Here is a 16,073-nt window from a genome sequence, read left to right on the forward strand (position 1 = left end):
GGATAAGAAAGCTGTGGTACATATACACAATGGAGTATTACTCAGCCATTAAAAAGAATACATTTGAATCAGTTCTAATGAGATGGATGAAACTGGAACCTATTATACAGAGTGAAGTAAGCCAGAAAGAAAAACACCAATACAGTATACTAACGCATATATATGGAACTTAGAAAGATGGTAACAATAACCCTGTGTATGAGACAGCAAAAGAGACACTGATGTATAGATCAGTCTTATGGACTCTGTGGGAGAGGGAGAGGGTGGGGACATTTGGGAGAATAGCAGTGAAACATGTATAATATCATGTATGAAACAAGTCGCCAGTCCAGGTTCGATGCACGATACTGGATGCTTGGGGATGGTGCACTGGGACGACTCAGAGGGAGGGTATGGGGAGGGAGGAGGGAGGAGGGTTCAAGATGGGGAACACAGGTATACCTGTGGCAGATTCATTTTGATATTTGGCAAAATTAATACAATATTGTAAAGTTTAAAAATAATGTGATGGATTCATTTTGATGTTTGGCAAAACTAATACAATTGTGTAAAGTTTAAAAATTAAAATAAAATTAAAAAAAATAAATTGGATAAAAATGTAAAAAAAAAACAAACAAAAAAAATAAAATTAAATTAAATTTAAAAAAAAAGAAAAAAGATATAATAATTAAAATGTAAAAATAAATAAATAAATAAAAGGCCTCCTGTCTTCTAAAAGAAAAAAAAAAAAGAGCAAACAGTTTTTCATAGTACTCTTTTTTTCATCCCTCAAAGTCTACAGAATTCATATCCATAACCCATATTTTACTTCTGATATTAGTAATTTGTCTTCCCTCTTTTCACAGTCTGAATTATTAGTTTTGTTGGTATTTCCAAAGAATCATGTTGTACTTTTACTGATTTTTTTTCTATTGATTTCCTGTTTTCAATTTTATTGGTTTTTTAGTTCTTATTTCTTTTCTCTTGCTTATTTGGATTCAATTTTCTCTTCATTTCCTCAGATGGAAACTTAGATTATTGTTTTCATATAACTATTCTTTTGTTATGTATGCATTCAATGTAAATTTCCCTCTAAGCACGCCCTTTCACTGTAGCCCACAAATTTGGTAAGTTGTACAATAAAATGTTTCTTATTTTATTTTCCTGTGTTAGTTTTACAGTTATATATTCTTGACTCTTATATTTGACATTGTTCTAGAAATTGCAACATATATTCTAAAAAATCAATAGAATCTTTGACCTTCCTCTCAAATACCCCAAGGAACTGAGGGTCTTTTCAATCCATTTGGTTGCAGACTCCAGCCTAAATGCAATTGCCATCATGTATTTTAAACCCCACTGTTTTATGCATTTATTTAGATTTTCCCATATATTTATTCCTTTGTTCCTCACCATCTTTTCCTGCATCTCTGACTATTCATTGGTGATATTTTCCTTCTCCTGAAAAAACATGCCTTAGTAGTTCCTTCAATGTGCATTTCTAGGTAGCAAATTTTGTTACTGTGCTGTTTTCAATTATGTTTTTCTTTCACCATAATTCTTTAAGGATATTTTAAACTCTGTATAGAATCCTACTTTATCAGATGTTTTCTTTCAGTAGGTTTAACCTTCCATCCTACTGCCTTCTGGCTTCCATCAGTGCTGTTGAGGTCATTGCTGTCTCTAATTATTATTTGAAGATAAAATCCACTTACCTTAGACAGTCCTCAGAATGGGAGAAAGTAATACCAAATGAAAAAACCTACAAAGAATTAGTCTCCAAAATATACAAGCAGCTCATGTAGCTCAATACCAGAAAAATGAACAATCATATCAAAAAGTGGGCAAAAGACCTAAAATGACATTTCTGCAAAGAAGACATACACATGGCTAATAAACACATGAAAACATGCTCAACATCACTTACTATTCAGTTCAGTTCAGTTCAGTTGCTCAGTCGTGTCTGACTCTGCGACCCCATGAATCACAGCATGCCAGGCCTCCCTGTCCATCACCAACTCCCAGAGTTCACTCAGACTCACGTCCATCGAGTCAGTGATGCCATCCAGCCATCTCATCCTCTCTCATCCCCTTTTCCTCTTGCCCCCAATCCCTCCCAGCATCAGAGTCTTTTCCAATGAGTCAACTCTTCCCATGAGGTAGCCAAAATACTGGAGTTTCAGCTTTAGCATCAGTCCTTCCAAAGAAATCCCAGGGCTGATCTCCTTCAGAATGGACTGGTTGGATCTCCTTGCAGTCCAAGGGACTCTCAAGAGTCTTCTCCAACACCACAGTTCAAAAGCATCAATTCTTCGGCGTTCAGCCTTCTTCACAGTCCAACTCTCACATCCATACATGACCACTGGAAAAACCATAGCCTTGACTAGACGAATCTTTGTTGGCAAAGTAATGTCTCTGCTTTTCAATATGCTATCTAGGTTGGTCATAACTTTCCTTCCAAGGAGTAAGCATCTTTTAATTTCAAGGCTGCAGCCACCATCTGCAGTAATTTTGGAGCCCCCCAAAATAAAGTCTGACACTGTTTCCCCATCTATTTCCCATGAAGTGATGGGACCAGATGCCATGATCTTCATTTTCTGAATGTTGAGTTTTAAGCCAATTTTTTCATTCTCCTCTTTCACCTTCATCAAGAGGCTTTTTAGTTCTTCTTCACTTTCTGCCATAAGGGTGGTGTCATCTGCATATCTGAGGTTATTGACATTTCTCCCGGCAATCTTGATTCCAGCTTGTGTTTCTTCCAGTCCAGCATTTCTCATGATGTACTCTGCATATAAGTTAATTCCTTGAGACTTCAAAGAATTTGTCTTAAAAATTTAGATATTTTAGATAACTCAGTTGGAAAAGTTGTTCTCTCTTCTAATTATGTTTTGGCTGCACTGGGTCCTTATTGCTGTGTGCAGGCTTTCTCTATTTGCAGTAAGTGGGGGCTACTCTAGTTGCAGTGTGCATATGCACACTGCATATATCTCATCCACATCCTGTCTTCACTTCCTTTGCATATATACCCAGGGCTTCTCATTGTTATGGCTTCTTTTATTGTGGAGCACAGCCCGTAGGGCACATGGGTTTTAGTAGTTGCAGCACATGGGCTCTAAGCACAGGCGCAGGTGTTGTGGTCACAGGCTTAGTTGCTCTGTGGCATGTGGGATCTTCCTGGACCAGGGATCAAACCAGTGTTCCCTACATTGCAAGGTGGATTCCTAACCACTGTCCACCAGAGAAGCCCAAAAAAGCTGTTTTTTGAATTACTGAGTCTGCCATTAAATTTAGATTCAAATTTTAGTGACATTGGTGAAGATGGAAAGCACAAAATCAAAATGACTGTAAGATGACATGACAATTAGAGTGATTCAGTAAAGACAAAAATGAAGGAAAAATCTAAGGGAGAGGTGGTAGGGGATTAAAAAGAATTGAGATTTAGGAGAGATTGAAAAGGATAATTTGAAAGGACATGAAACTACATTCACATTAGGAGGAAGAGGATGCATAGGATTATAATAGTGACATTCAGTAGGACAGGAAATACAATAAGAGAGGAAACCTGAATTATGTGTGAAGTTGAAATGTGTGAAATCTCATCTCATATAATGTGTCAAAGACAAGGTGGTTAAAAACATAACATTGAGACAACACTGCATATAAGAGTATTTGGTTCTACATACACACATTAAGATGGAATCAGTAGATAAAGAGAATTTGATTATACATATATAGTTTATAATATAAAATAGATATATATAATGGTATTAACTAGTGTCAGAGGAAGAGTGAGAAGAGGGTGACAAGTATAAATCAGCTAAGAAGTGCATTTTATTTATTGAGATAAATTAACATATAACCTTGCATAAGTCTAAGGTATACAATGTTCTGATACGATACATTTTTATATCACCAAAGGACCAAGATAGAGTTAGCTAACACCTCTATCTCATCACAGTAGCATTTCTTTATTGTGGTGAGAACAAATAAGATTAAGTCCCTTGGCAACTTTATCGTTTATAATACAGTATATTGTTTATAATTGGGGAAGGCAATGGCACCCCACTCTAGTATTCTTGCCTGGAAAATCCCATGGACTGAGGAGCCTGGTAGGCTGCAGTCCATGGGGTCGCTAAGAGTTGGACACAACTGAGCGACTTCACTTTCACTTTTCACTTTCATGCATTGGAGAAGGAAATGGCAACCCACTCCAGTGTTCTTGCCTGGAGAATTCCAGGGACAGGGGAGCCTGGTGGGCTGCCGTTTATGGGGTCACACAGAGTCGGACACAACTGAAGTGACTTAGCATAGCATAGCATACCATTATTTATAATCACTATGTGTGCTATGTGCTCTGCTTAGTCGCTCAGTTGTATCCAACTCTTTGCAACCCCATGGACTGTAGCCCGCCAGGCTCCTGTGTCCATAAGGATTCTCCAGGCAAAAATGCTGGAGTGGGTTGCCATGCCCTCTTCCAGGAGATCTTCCCAACCTAGGGATCAAACCCAGGTCTCCTGCATTGCAGGCGGATTCTTTACCATCTGAGCCACCAGGGAAGCCTAGATGTCTAGGACTTATTTATCTACTGATGGCACATTTGTACCTTTAAACAGTATCTCCCTAATTCCTACACCTTCCAATCCTGGTAACCACCATACTACTCTGGTTTTACAAGTTTGGCTTTTTTAGATTCCACATGTAAGTGATATGATACAGAATTTCTCTTTCTTGGTCTGACTTATCTCATTTAGCGTAATGCACTCAAGGTCCATCCATGTTGTCACACACAAATGGCAGGACTTCCCTCTTTCTTGTGACTGTATAATATTCCACTGTGTGTCTGTGTCTGTGCATGCTGTATCACATATGCTTTATCCATTAAGCCATGGGCTGACACTTAGGCTGTTTCCATATCTTGGCTATTGTTAATAATGTTTCAGTAAACATGGAGGTGCATATATCTCTTCAATATCCTGTCTTCACTTCCTTTGCATATATATCCAGGACTGGAATTGCTGGGTAATATTGTGATCCTATTTTTCACTTTTGAGGAAACTATAATCTTTTCCATAGTGGCTAAACCAACTTAAATTCTCAGCAACAGTATACAAGGGTTCCCTTTTTCTACACCCTCTCTAGCATTTATTATCTGTAGAATATATGATGGCCATTATGATTGGCTTGAGGTGATACCTCATTATCATTTTGATTTGCATTTCCCTGACAATTAACAACGTTGAGTGACTTTTCATGTGCCTGTTGGTCATCTGTATGTCTTCTTTGGAGAAACATCTATTTATTCTTTGCCTACTTTTTCCTAATATTCTTTTAATGTAGCTATCCAATTTTCCCAGCATCATTTATTGGAATTTTTTTCCATTGTTTTCTCACCTCTTTTGTCATAGATTATTGACCATAAGTGTGTAGGTTTATTTCTGGGCTCTCTATTCTATTCCATTGATCTATATGTTTGCTTTTATGTCAATGTCATGCTCTTTTTATTAATGTAGCTTTGTAGTATAGTCTGCATAGGGAACGTGACACATCCAGCTATTTTTTTCCTCCAGTCAGCTTGCAATTGAGTCTTCTGTGGTTCCAAAACAATTTTTAGAATTAATTTGTCCTACTTTTGTGAAAGTATCCTGGGTATTCTGATAGTGACTGTATTAAATCTATAGATTGCTTTGGATAGTATGGACATTTTTAACAACATTAACCCTTCTAATCAAGGAACACAGGATATCTTTCCATTCCTTTTTATCATTTTCAAATTCTTTTATCAGTGTTTATAGTTTTCAGAATATAGGTCTTTCACCTTCTTGGTTAAGTTTATTCCCTGGTATTTTATTCTTTTCAGTATGATCATAAATGGGACTGTTCCCTGAAATTTTTTTCTGATAATTCATTATTAGTGTATAGAAAAGCAACTGATTTCTGCAAATTAGTCACAGAATTCTGCATATTAACATGCAACAGGCTAACTGAGTGTCTTTTCTTCCCATAGCCATGGACACAGCAGAGTCTAGGCCCAATGAACCCCTGTTTAGAGGCAAAAATAGGCAAGATCTCCAAGAGATGCTCAGAGAAGTAGGACTGGCAGTTGAATACTAGTTGTCAAAGCTGCAGGAACACCTGGGTGTGACTTCTGCCCATGCCTTACAACACTAGAAGAAAAAGACCTCCAGAAACTGAAATGCCAGGTGCAACATTCCTGGGAGAAAAGGGCCCTGGAGAAACTGCTTAACCTGTCATGCTCAAATACTCTTTCAGAGTTACAGGAGTCTTGGGTGGAATCATTAAAGAAAAGGAAGATGGAGGCAGAACAGGCACTGCAGGAACAAAGAGAAATGCTGGCAGAACAGAGGCAACAACAGGAAGAGGCAGTGAGGAAAAAGGAAGCAGTGCTGAGGCAAACAATGGAGATCCCCAAAGAATTCTGGCCATCACCTGAAAACCCCCCAGGAGAAGTCATGGAAGATATGCAGAGACAACTCAAGGTCATGAAGGGGGCACTTTCTCACAGGAAAAATCTTTCAGATAGAGAACTGGTGAGACATGCTTCTGGAGGACTAGCCCTACAGGGAATTTACAAAACCAGTGACCAAAGGTGTCTTATAGGGAAGAAAGAGGAGCTACTCTGCATCCCCACGGAGTTTGTACTCCTTGGCCCTACTCAGGGTACATGGACAGAAATGAAGGAATTTACATCTTCTCAAGAAGAATCCATGTTCACTCAGACTGTAGAGAAGCTGGGCTTCAGTGTAACTGCCTTAGCAAAGGGTGGAGGTTGGGGAATTAGCCTGGAAGCTGGTATGGATCATAGCATGCATTCAGAATCCAAGAAAATACAACAGTCACATTCTACACACTCTTATTTCTGCTCAACCAAGTTCAGCTATATCCCACTGGCCTCCTTCCACTTTCCCATTGACCAGCTCCAACTTTCCAATGCTGCTCTCCAGGAATTAAAATGCATTGAAGACCTTTTGGGTAAGTCAGAAGACCCAGACAAACTACGCTTGCTGAGGCATAGGGTTGAAGCCTTCTTCCAGAGGTTTGGTTCTCATGCTAACCAGGGCCCTCTGCACCTGGGAGGAATCTACTGGTGGAAAGCCATTTCAGAGGGTTTCCAAAAAGAGCAGCTGGCAGAAGTGAAACAGCAAGCAGCAGAGGCCCTGGATAGTTACATAAGGGGCAGTTCCAGTGGCTTTGGAGTGAACATTGGTACAGGTCTGGATATGTCAGACTGTCATTTGAAAAAAGCCTCTCAGAGAACAAGCTTCCAAAATCTCCATACCAAAGTCAAATTATCTGTGGCTCAGACAGGTGGCCCACCAGAAGCAAATGGCCTTTCTGACTGGAAAGAAGGTCTAGTTGCCAATAATCAAACCTGGTGTGTCATTGACCGTGGACTTCAGCTGGTACCTGTTTGGGACATTGTCCTCTCTGGCCACAGAAGTGATTTTAAGGATCCTTTTAAAGTAGCTAACTGCCTGAAAGACAGCTATACTGATCTGACTGAACTCACTGCCCAGATCCAGGAGAGAGAAGAATTACTGAATATTAAGAAGGAGGCTAGGATTGTCCTAGAGGATGTGAAATCCTGCAAAGTTTTTAATCTTGAAGAACAGCCTGGAAGGCTGAGAAATTGCATGCAAAGATTGAGTCAAAAAACTGAAAGTAATACCATTTGGACTAATACACGTCTCAAAAACTTGGGTCTGAAGAAATCTCTGGTAAACACTGTCAACTTTTGCAAAAAATCTTCCAATTGTGGAACGAAGTATATTAAATCTCAGGTGAGCAGTCTTTTGGATCCTCACATCCATAAAGTAAAAAACTTTCCTCAGGCTCATTCCATTATGCAATGGATATTTCAGTCAGAACCAAAGGAAGACAATGTCCATATCACCCAATTTTCCGAGTTAATTGAAATATTAAAAAAAAAAAAAGAATGACCTTAGGGAAGTAATGGCAAACTCTGGATCCACAAAGTTGGTGGAGGAAGCTCAAAGAAAGCTGACTTACAAGGTCAGCTTGTCTCTTGGCTCCTTCTTGAAAAACCTCCAAGAAATGGGGAAGCCAGACACACGCATCTTGCTACTTTTGATAGCATCTGGTGCAGGATATCATGTGGGTGACAATAAATTTCAGTATCCCCTGGGGCATGATGAGTTAGACTTCCTATTGGATAAAATGCAAACTGCGCAAAATAAATACCAAGAGCTCAAAAATATTTGCAACTACAGGGCTCAGGCATTTCTGGTGCTCACAGGTCTGACAGCAACAGTAGGTATCAAAGCTATTTCTCCAGAGGAGAAAACACAACACTTGGCATTGATCAAACAATACATGGGACGATCTTTGACTAAAGAAGTTGTATATGTCCTCACCAATCGCAGAGATCATGATTGGGAAAACCTAGAAAAAGACTTAAGACTGCTCATTGATGGGAAATATGAGGCTGCTGTCTCTTCATTGCAAGTGGAGGAGGTGATAAAAGAATTGCAAAGTGTCTTCCATGAAAAGAAAGAGCCCCATGAACCACATGATAATGAAAAGAAAAAGGAGGAAGTCATAGAAAATGGAGCCTTCCAAGATTTACTCCAGCGTCTAGGCCTAGAACATTACTACCCAAGAAAAATGAGCAGAGCTAACTTCCAACTAATCCACAAGACTTCTGTGTACAACACCCAGCCCTGCTCTGAAAGAGAACTTCCCTTCTATTTCCTACAGAAGCTATTGATGCTGGATTATGGGCTGAGATACCTGATCATCAAACATGAAGAATACACAGAGAACCAAGTCTATTCAAGCACCTCAAATCAAGAAAAGGAGGCTTTTGATCCATATGAAGATCTACCTGAAGAAAGTGCTCATCCTACTGAGCCTTCAGCAGCCACTAATGCCAGACCCTATGTTCACCCTATGGACATTCAGATGGCAATTCTTCACTGTGCAGATGATTTTGCCAGACAACATATTTTGGACAAACTTTCCATTTGTCAGTTTGCCCTCCCCCTTCTCATACCTAATCCTTGCAATGCTCAAATTGAATTCTCTCTCTGGTCTCTCAGTCAAATTCGAAGGAGCTGGCAGCAAGTAGGGAAATCAATAAAAGGGGAGAAGGACAATTACACGAATCAACAGATGTGTCGTGTTTCTGCCCCCATTGTGTCCTTTATTAGAGCTGGAACTGGCTTCTCTGCCTCCAAATCTCAGATCATGAACTGTCTTCTCAGTGAACGCAAACATGATGTCTTTTTTCACCGACACTGCAAAGGCAGCAGCAGAGACTATCTCTTGATGGGAGGAGTGGTGGAAGTCGCCTGGTTCTGTCCTGGGGTGGAAGAGCAGGATAGATTTGACAACTGCTTGACCTTTACCAATCTTCATGGAGACGCAAAGGAATATGAGAAGCAACTGGCCTTTTTGCAGGAGGTCTCTTCCATAATTGTGGTCCTCATGTCAACTTCTGAGGATAATAAAGGAAACCAAAAAATAGTCCGTGACATGTGTCAGTCATCAAAACCTTTAATCTTCTTGCTTGATGATAAAGGGAAAATCACAGTCAATGACTCTGGCCCAAGAGTGAGAATTGGGATCAGGAACAGAAATGAGGCAGAATTAATAGGGGAGCTCACAACTACAATCAGACGTTTGCTGGAGCTCTCTAACACTGCACTCAGCTTGGAAAACTGTGCCCAGGTTGCTCACAAGCAAGGAATGCTTATTGATGCAAACCAGAGACATTGCAAGGAAGCCAAAGAAAAGGCAGAGGCTATAATTACCCTATTGAGAGAAATGGAAATACCTCAGGTCAAGGAAAACTTACTACCTCTTCAGGGAAAACTGTGGCAACTTTGGTGTAAAAAGGACAAAGAACTCTATCATCTGAGAGAAAAGGGGAATCGCAGCATTGAACAACACAAAAGTGAGACTGAGACAGAAAAACAAATGTTAAGACATGAACAGTTCAGAAAAGCCTTTCCTCTCAATGCTTTAATGCGTTCTGTCCTTGAAATTCTCCAAAATCATTCAGAAACTCACACCAAACTCTACTTCCTCCAATGGCTGAATGTAGCTTTGGACAACCTGACTGCAGGACACTTGGAAAATCTAAATGAGAAGAAAAAGGCATTGGTTCAAAAAGAAAACCAAGAGGCCCCAAAGAGTAGCTCTCTGAAAGACTGGCAAAATGACATAGAAGCTATTTCCAGAGAGATTAATGACTGTACCTTGGGAACTGAGCACATTCTCAGAGAAGCTAGCCAGATCTACGAAGCTCTGGAAGAAGCTTCACCCATGAAAGATACCCTATTTCTCTCCCTTCCCCACATTGCTGCAGATCTGATGATATCTGGTGTTCCCATTGAGCTGCTAGATGGGGATGTTTCATATGTGCCCCTGAGGTGGGTGGCAGCTGTTTTTGACAAGCTCTCTGAGAAACTTGGAAACAAGCGGCTCTTTGTTCTCTCTGTCCTTGGCCTGCAGAGTTCAGGGAAGTCCACCCTGCTGAATGCCCTTTTTGGGCTGCAGTTCACTGTCAGTGCTGGGAGGTGTACCCGGGGGGCCTACATGCAGCTTCTGAAAGTGGAGGAGACATTCGCAGCTGAACTTGGCTTTGACTTTGTGCTTGTTGTGGACACAGAGGGACTTCGAGCCCCAGAACTCAGCAACAAGTCCCAGAATCATGACAATGAGTTGGCAACCTTTGTCATTGGAATTGGAAACTTGACTTTGATCAATATTTTGGGGGAAAATCCATCAGAAATGCAAGATATTCTACAAATAGTTGTCCAAGCTTTTCTGAGGATGAAACAAGTAAAAATCTCTCCCACTTGCTTCTTTGTCCATCAGAATGTGGGGGAAGTTACAGCTAAAGACCAAAATATGGAAGGAAGAAGGCGGCTAAAGCAGACATTGGACAAAATGGCAGCAATAGCAGCTGAGGAAGAGCAGTGCTCCAATGTAAGCTGCTTTAGTGATGTCATTAAGTTTGATGTCAATACCCACGTCTACTACTTTGCTCACCTCTGGGATGGCAATCCCCCAATGGCCCCACCCAATCCTCACTACAGCCACAATGTTCAGGAACTAAAAAGCAGAATTCTTGTGACTGCCCAACAGGAATCGAGGGGAAGCATCATGAAGATATCAGATGTAAAATTCCGAGTTCAAGATCTGTGGAGAGCCCTACTGAATGAGAACTTTATTTTCAGTTTCAGGAACACTCAAGAAGTCATGGCCATGAGCAAACTGGAAACCATGTATAACTCCTGGACATGGGAGCTGAGGAGTCATGTGCAGAGATTACAGGACCAGCTGATCAACCAGATTCAGAATGGAAAAATCCAGACACTCAAAACAGATACCCTGGAGGCTCCTGTTAGAGAGATATATGAAGCCATCAAGCAAAAACTTGAAAAATATTTTTATGAAGACCCAGATAGTGAAGTGCTGGTTCAGTGGAAAAGAAATTTTGAAAATAAACTAATAACCCTTAAAGAGGAACTAATTTTAGATGGCCAAAGAAAAGCCAAAGAACTTATTAGTTTAAAAAAAAATCAAGAAAAACTGGATAACAAAAAGTCAGGTTATGAAAAGGAATTATTGGAAAAGAGCCGTAATTTGGCTTTATCACTAAATGGCACCGAATTGAGCGAGGAAGAGCTCCATGAGAAATTCAACTCAGTTTGGAAAAAATGGGTCTATGATGTGTCCTCAAGTCTCCCTCCAGCCACAGACCCTGAAATTAAAGTGGATTCTGAAAACATCCTTTTGGAATATTTCAAAAAGGAAAAAGACATAGTAAGCATACTGAAGAACTATTCTGGAGAAAAGTTTGAAATCAACTATGATAACCATGTTAAGATGAACAGGAAATCTGGGGAACTCTCTACAATGACAATAGAGAACCAGGATATACACTCCATAAATACGACTACTGACGACCTTATTTCAAAAGTTAATGAAACTGTTAACAAAATATCTCAGCAAAAGCATGATTACAATCTAACTTATTTCCATGAAATCCTGAGAATAATAGAAGAGGAGGTGAAGTCTGCACCCACTCAGAAAAGATACACATTTACAAAAAAATATGAAATAGACTTATCATTGTGTTTATTCCAAAGAGCTTCAGTGAAGTTTAAGGAGATGCACAAGGCATTCAAGAGGGCAAATGATCCTGTACACTATCTGCAATGCAAGAAAGATGATTTCTTCATGAGCTTTAAGATCTCTTGTCAAGGAGCAACTTCAATTAAAACGTTTGTTGATTTTCTGTGGAAGAAACTCACACCTGCTGTCTCCAGCACCATAAGGAAAAACATGGCCCTCAAAATTGCTGGGGACATTCGAACCACCTGCCGGGCATTCAATGAAAACAGAGCTAACCTGGAGAAACACATTCTCATCTCTCTGGCAGAAGAGGAAAATTTTGATAACTACTGCCAGTACCTTCATAATCCAGAATCATTTTTTAAGAATTACATTGAAAACCATGTTAAAAGATATTTGTCTGACACAGAAAGTGAAAAAATAAAGACTTTTCTACAAATGAGTTTAGATGACATCAAGATTGCCATCCTCTCAGCTATACATGCATCTACAGCAATAGCTAAAGATAAAAGCAGCACAGTGTCTGGGTGGTTAGATTTGTTCTGTGATCACCTGGGGAGTACCTTGATCTTCCCACGAAAAGACCTGATAAGCATTGAACACCAGGAGATAAAAGATATCGAGTTTATCAAAGAGGCCATGAGTAAAGCTTTGGATTCTGCAATGAACAGTGAAGAACAGAACTGTTTGTCTAGACTTGTAGAAGAAATGATTCCTGAAATCCAGAAAATGCTCTTTGAACATCTCTGTGGCTGCTGGAAACAGTGTCCCTTCTGTAAAGCAATTTGTACAAACACAATCCCTACCCATGAAGGAGACCACAGTGTTCCCTTCCACCGTCCAAAGGCTCTCAGTGGATGGGGGTGGTATCAAACAGACCATTTTGTCATTGAACACTGTACTAGTCTGGTAGCAAGTGACTGTGATTTTGTTTTGAATGATGGCAGGAGGATCCCATATAAGACCTATCGACAAGCAGGAGGGGAATATGCCACATGGAGCATCACCCCAGACACATCCACCCAGCCATACTGGAAATGGTTTGTCTGTCACTTCAGATCAAAGCTAGAAGAAAAACATCACAAAAGATTTATCAATAAAGGTGAAATTCCTGATGCCTGGAACAAAATCACAAAGCAGGATGTGCTTGATGACTTGAAAAAAAATTAATACTCAATGACCAGATAAGAGTTCCAGTATCTAAACCAAGAAGGCACATTACCAGAACAAGCCTAAAATACCAGCCACTCAAAATGAAAACCTTCCTCATATCAATTTTTTTTTTCAAATGAAACATCTAAAACTAAATCAATCATAGCAAGAGTTGAAGATTTCTGGAGTAAGAACATTTTCTTTGCCTCAATTCCTTCTTCTTTAAAAACAGATAACTGATACATATGAGTACATGATAAAATTGAATAGTCCATTTAATATAACTGCATATTTTATATTATTCTGAATGTTTTTATTTTTAAATACGTAACATATAAAGCTTTAAGAAATTCATTTTTATAGAGGGAAATTAAAATCATTGCAGACTGCTACAAAATCTATAGAATAACTATATGAATATTTTATCAACATACAGTTATTCACTGGAAGTTACAAATTCTTTTCATTTCTAAGTGTATTTTTTTTCACTCTATGAAATTGTGAGGAAGAGTTATTAATGCTTGAATGCAAAAACAATCATAGGAAATTCAAGATTTCCAATTCTCAAATATAATGCCATTTAGAGCTATTTTATTATAGGAATTAAAAAAAAAAAAAAAAAACAGAAACTTGGCCAAGATAGAGCCTGCATCAATTCAGGAAACAATATTAAACAAATATGAAAAATAGAAGTTAAATAACTTTTTGTAATTTAACCATTTTTCTCTTCTTCCTGGGCACTTTGGCACTTGCCTGTGCATGTTTTTTTTTTTAAGGTAAAGAAAAAATTCACTGGAGTTTAGGTATTCAGAGCCTAGAGCTCTGTACAAGTCTGAGAAGGACCCGTTTATGGAACAAGATTTATGACCAGGGAAAAAGGGCCATTTTAATTAAGGCTGTGGACCAGATCGGGGCTTCCCTCATAGCTCAATCGGTAAAGAGTCTGCCTGCAATGCAGGAGACCTGGGTTCGATTCCAGGGTCAGGAAGACTCCCTGGAGAAGAAAATAGCAACCCACTCCAGTATTCTTGCCTGGAGAATCCCATAGGCAGCGGAGCCTGGCTAGCTACAGTCCATGGGGTCACAAGAGTCAGACACATCTTAGTGACTAAACCATAGTGATAATTCAATAAGAAATGTTTCTGAATATTAAAATGTTAGAAAATGCTTATCTCCAATCAAGCACCTTTGTGTCTTTTCACACTATTTGAGCCATAGAGTCATGATCAGAAATAAAAACGGAGAACATGCTGAAGCCAACCAAGGACCTGAGAAGGGAGGAAATCTCCATTCTGCAAACCTATACCTTCTGAAACAATGACTTATGCTAGGTTCTCAAAGCTGATGATCTGAAGGACTCCTGATGCAAAGGAAAAAGTTACTCATGTCTGACATAGAGCCATTCATTGGCTTCTATTTAAGGGTACACTCTCTACCCCTCCACAGTCTGTATGAAAACATACAGTGCAAAGAAGAACAATCAAAGGACTTGGATCTTCAGAGTGGGGTGATAGGAGCACTCACTCTGGTATCTCTGTGCCCCAAGCATACTCTTCAGTTTCAGGTCAAGTGACCATGTCTCCAGAAGAAATCATGAAACAGAAAAGCTGTATAGAAAGCAGTTGTTTGAATAGATGGATTTTCCTTTTGTTCTTTAATAGTCTCACTGAGAGTTGGAGGAGCCTCCAAATAGAATAAAGTTGAAATAGTGATAAAAACAGAACCCACGCACAATATAGCACCTGTCTCTGACATCACTGCATCCTTGATAACCGTGCAATGTTAACATTTGTTCAATGCTTTTCATATTTGTTCAATAAGTCCATTAAAACTTTTAACTAAGAAGTATTATAATTAACTCTGATTTTCAGGCAAAATTCTTGTGTATAAACAAATAATTTTTTATCAATTCCTCAGGCATTTAAGTAGAGTGATTACTAAATGCAATTCAGAGACAGTGTCAAGAGTTCCCTACAAAATGGCTAGACATAAGTTGGGAATGAGGGTAGATGGAAACATATGAATATGGTTTTCTGTGATAGTCGTGGAGAATAAAGTGCCATCAAGGTGGGGTCAGGATCAAAGTGTCAATGGGCTAAGGTCAGTAAGAGAGATATTAGGAACACTGGAGTAGAGTGACAGAGTTCATAGGGATGAGAATCCTATAGTCATGAAAAGTGGGAGATGCTGGGCCCAGTGTAGGTCACAGGGATTAGAGATGGCCAGAGTTGTAAGGTCACTGGAGGTAAGGTTCACATGATCAGTACAGTCTCTCAGAGTCACTGAAAATGTGGATCATGGAAACAAAGGAATTAGGGGTCACCACATCAATAGACGTAGGGAATTTCCAGAGTAATTTAAGCAAGAGAGGACAAGTCCTGCAGGAATGGGGCTAGGAGACTGATGGATTCTAGGACAAGATAAATAACACAAATACAATGTGAGTTGCTTCTCAGGTGGCACCAATGGTGAAGAACTCACTCGCCGATGCAGGAGATAAAAGAGATGGTGAAGTTCAACCCCTAGGCTGGGAAGATCCCCTGGAGAAGGAAATGGCAACCCACTCCAGTATTCTTGCCTGGAAAATTCCATAGACAGAGGAGACTGTTGGGCCACAGTCCATGAGGCTGCAAAGAGTTGGACATGACTGAGCACCAGCACATGCTTTAAAAAAGATGGAAATTTGCACTAAGAAGATTTTCACTTAGGTCTCTAAGTAAATGAAATGTATTATGGACTGTTACAGACTAAATATTTCTGTCATCCTGAAATCCATAGGGATTTAAGATAGACTTATATGTCTTTTAATTTGGAGGAGA

The 16,073-nt window shown here is 39.5% G+C and overlaps 1 protein-coding gene across 1 annotated transcript in view; it reads left to right on the top strand.

Moving 5' to 3' along the window:
• LOC133226704 (interferon-induced very large GTPase 1-like) overlaps window positions 1-15,102 on the top strand; it is a 42,110-nt gene extending 27,008 nt beyond the window's left edge. The window contains 3 exon segments of the mRNA XM_061380563.1: window positions 5,984-6,142; window positions 6,145-7,919; window positions 7,921-15,102. Coding sequence (XP_061236547.1) covers window positions 5,984-6,142; window positions 6,145-7,919; window positions 7,921-13,272 — 7,286 coding nt within the window. The 3' untranslated portion in view covers window positions 13,273-15,102.
• Window positions 15,103-16,073: the final 971 nt, after the last annotated feature.

This window comes from Bos javanicus, chromosome 15, assembly GCF_032452875.1.
Source record: "Bos javanicus breed banteng chromosome 15, ARS-OSU_banteng_1.0, whole genome shotgun sequence".
Taxonomy (NCBI): domain Eukaryota; kingdom Metazoa; phylum Chordata; class Mammalia; order Artiodactyla; family Bovidae; genus Bos; species Bos javanicus.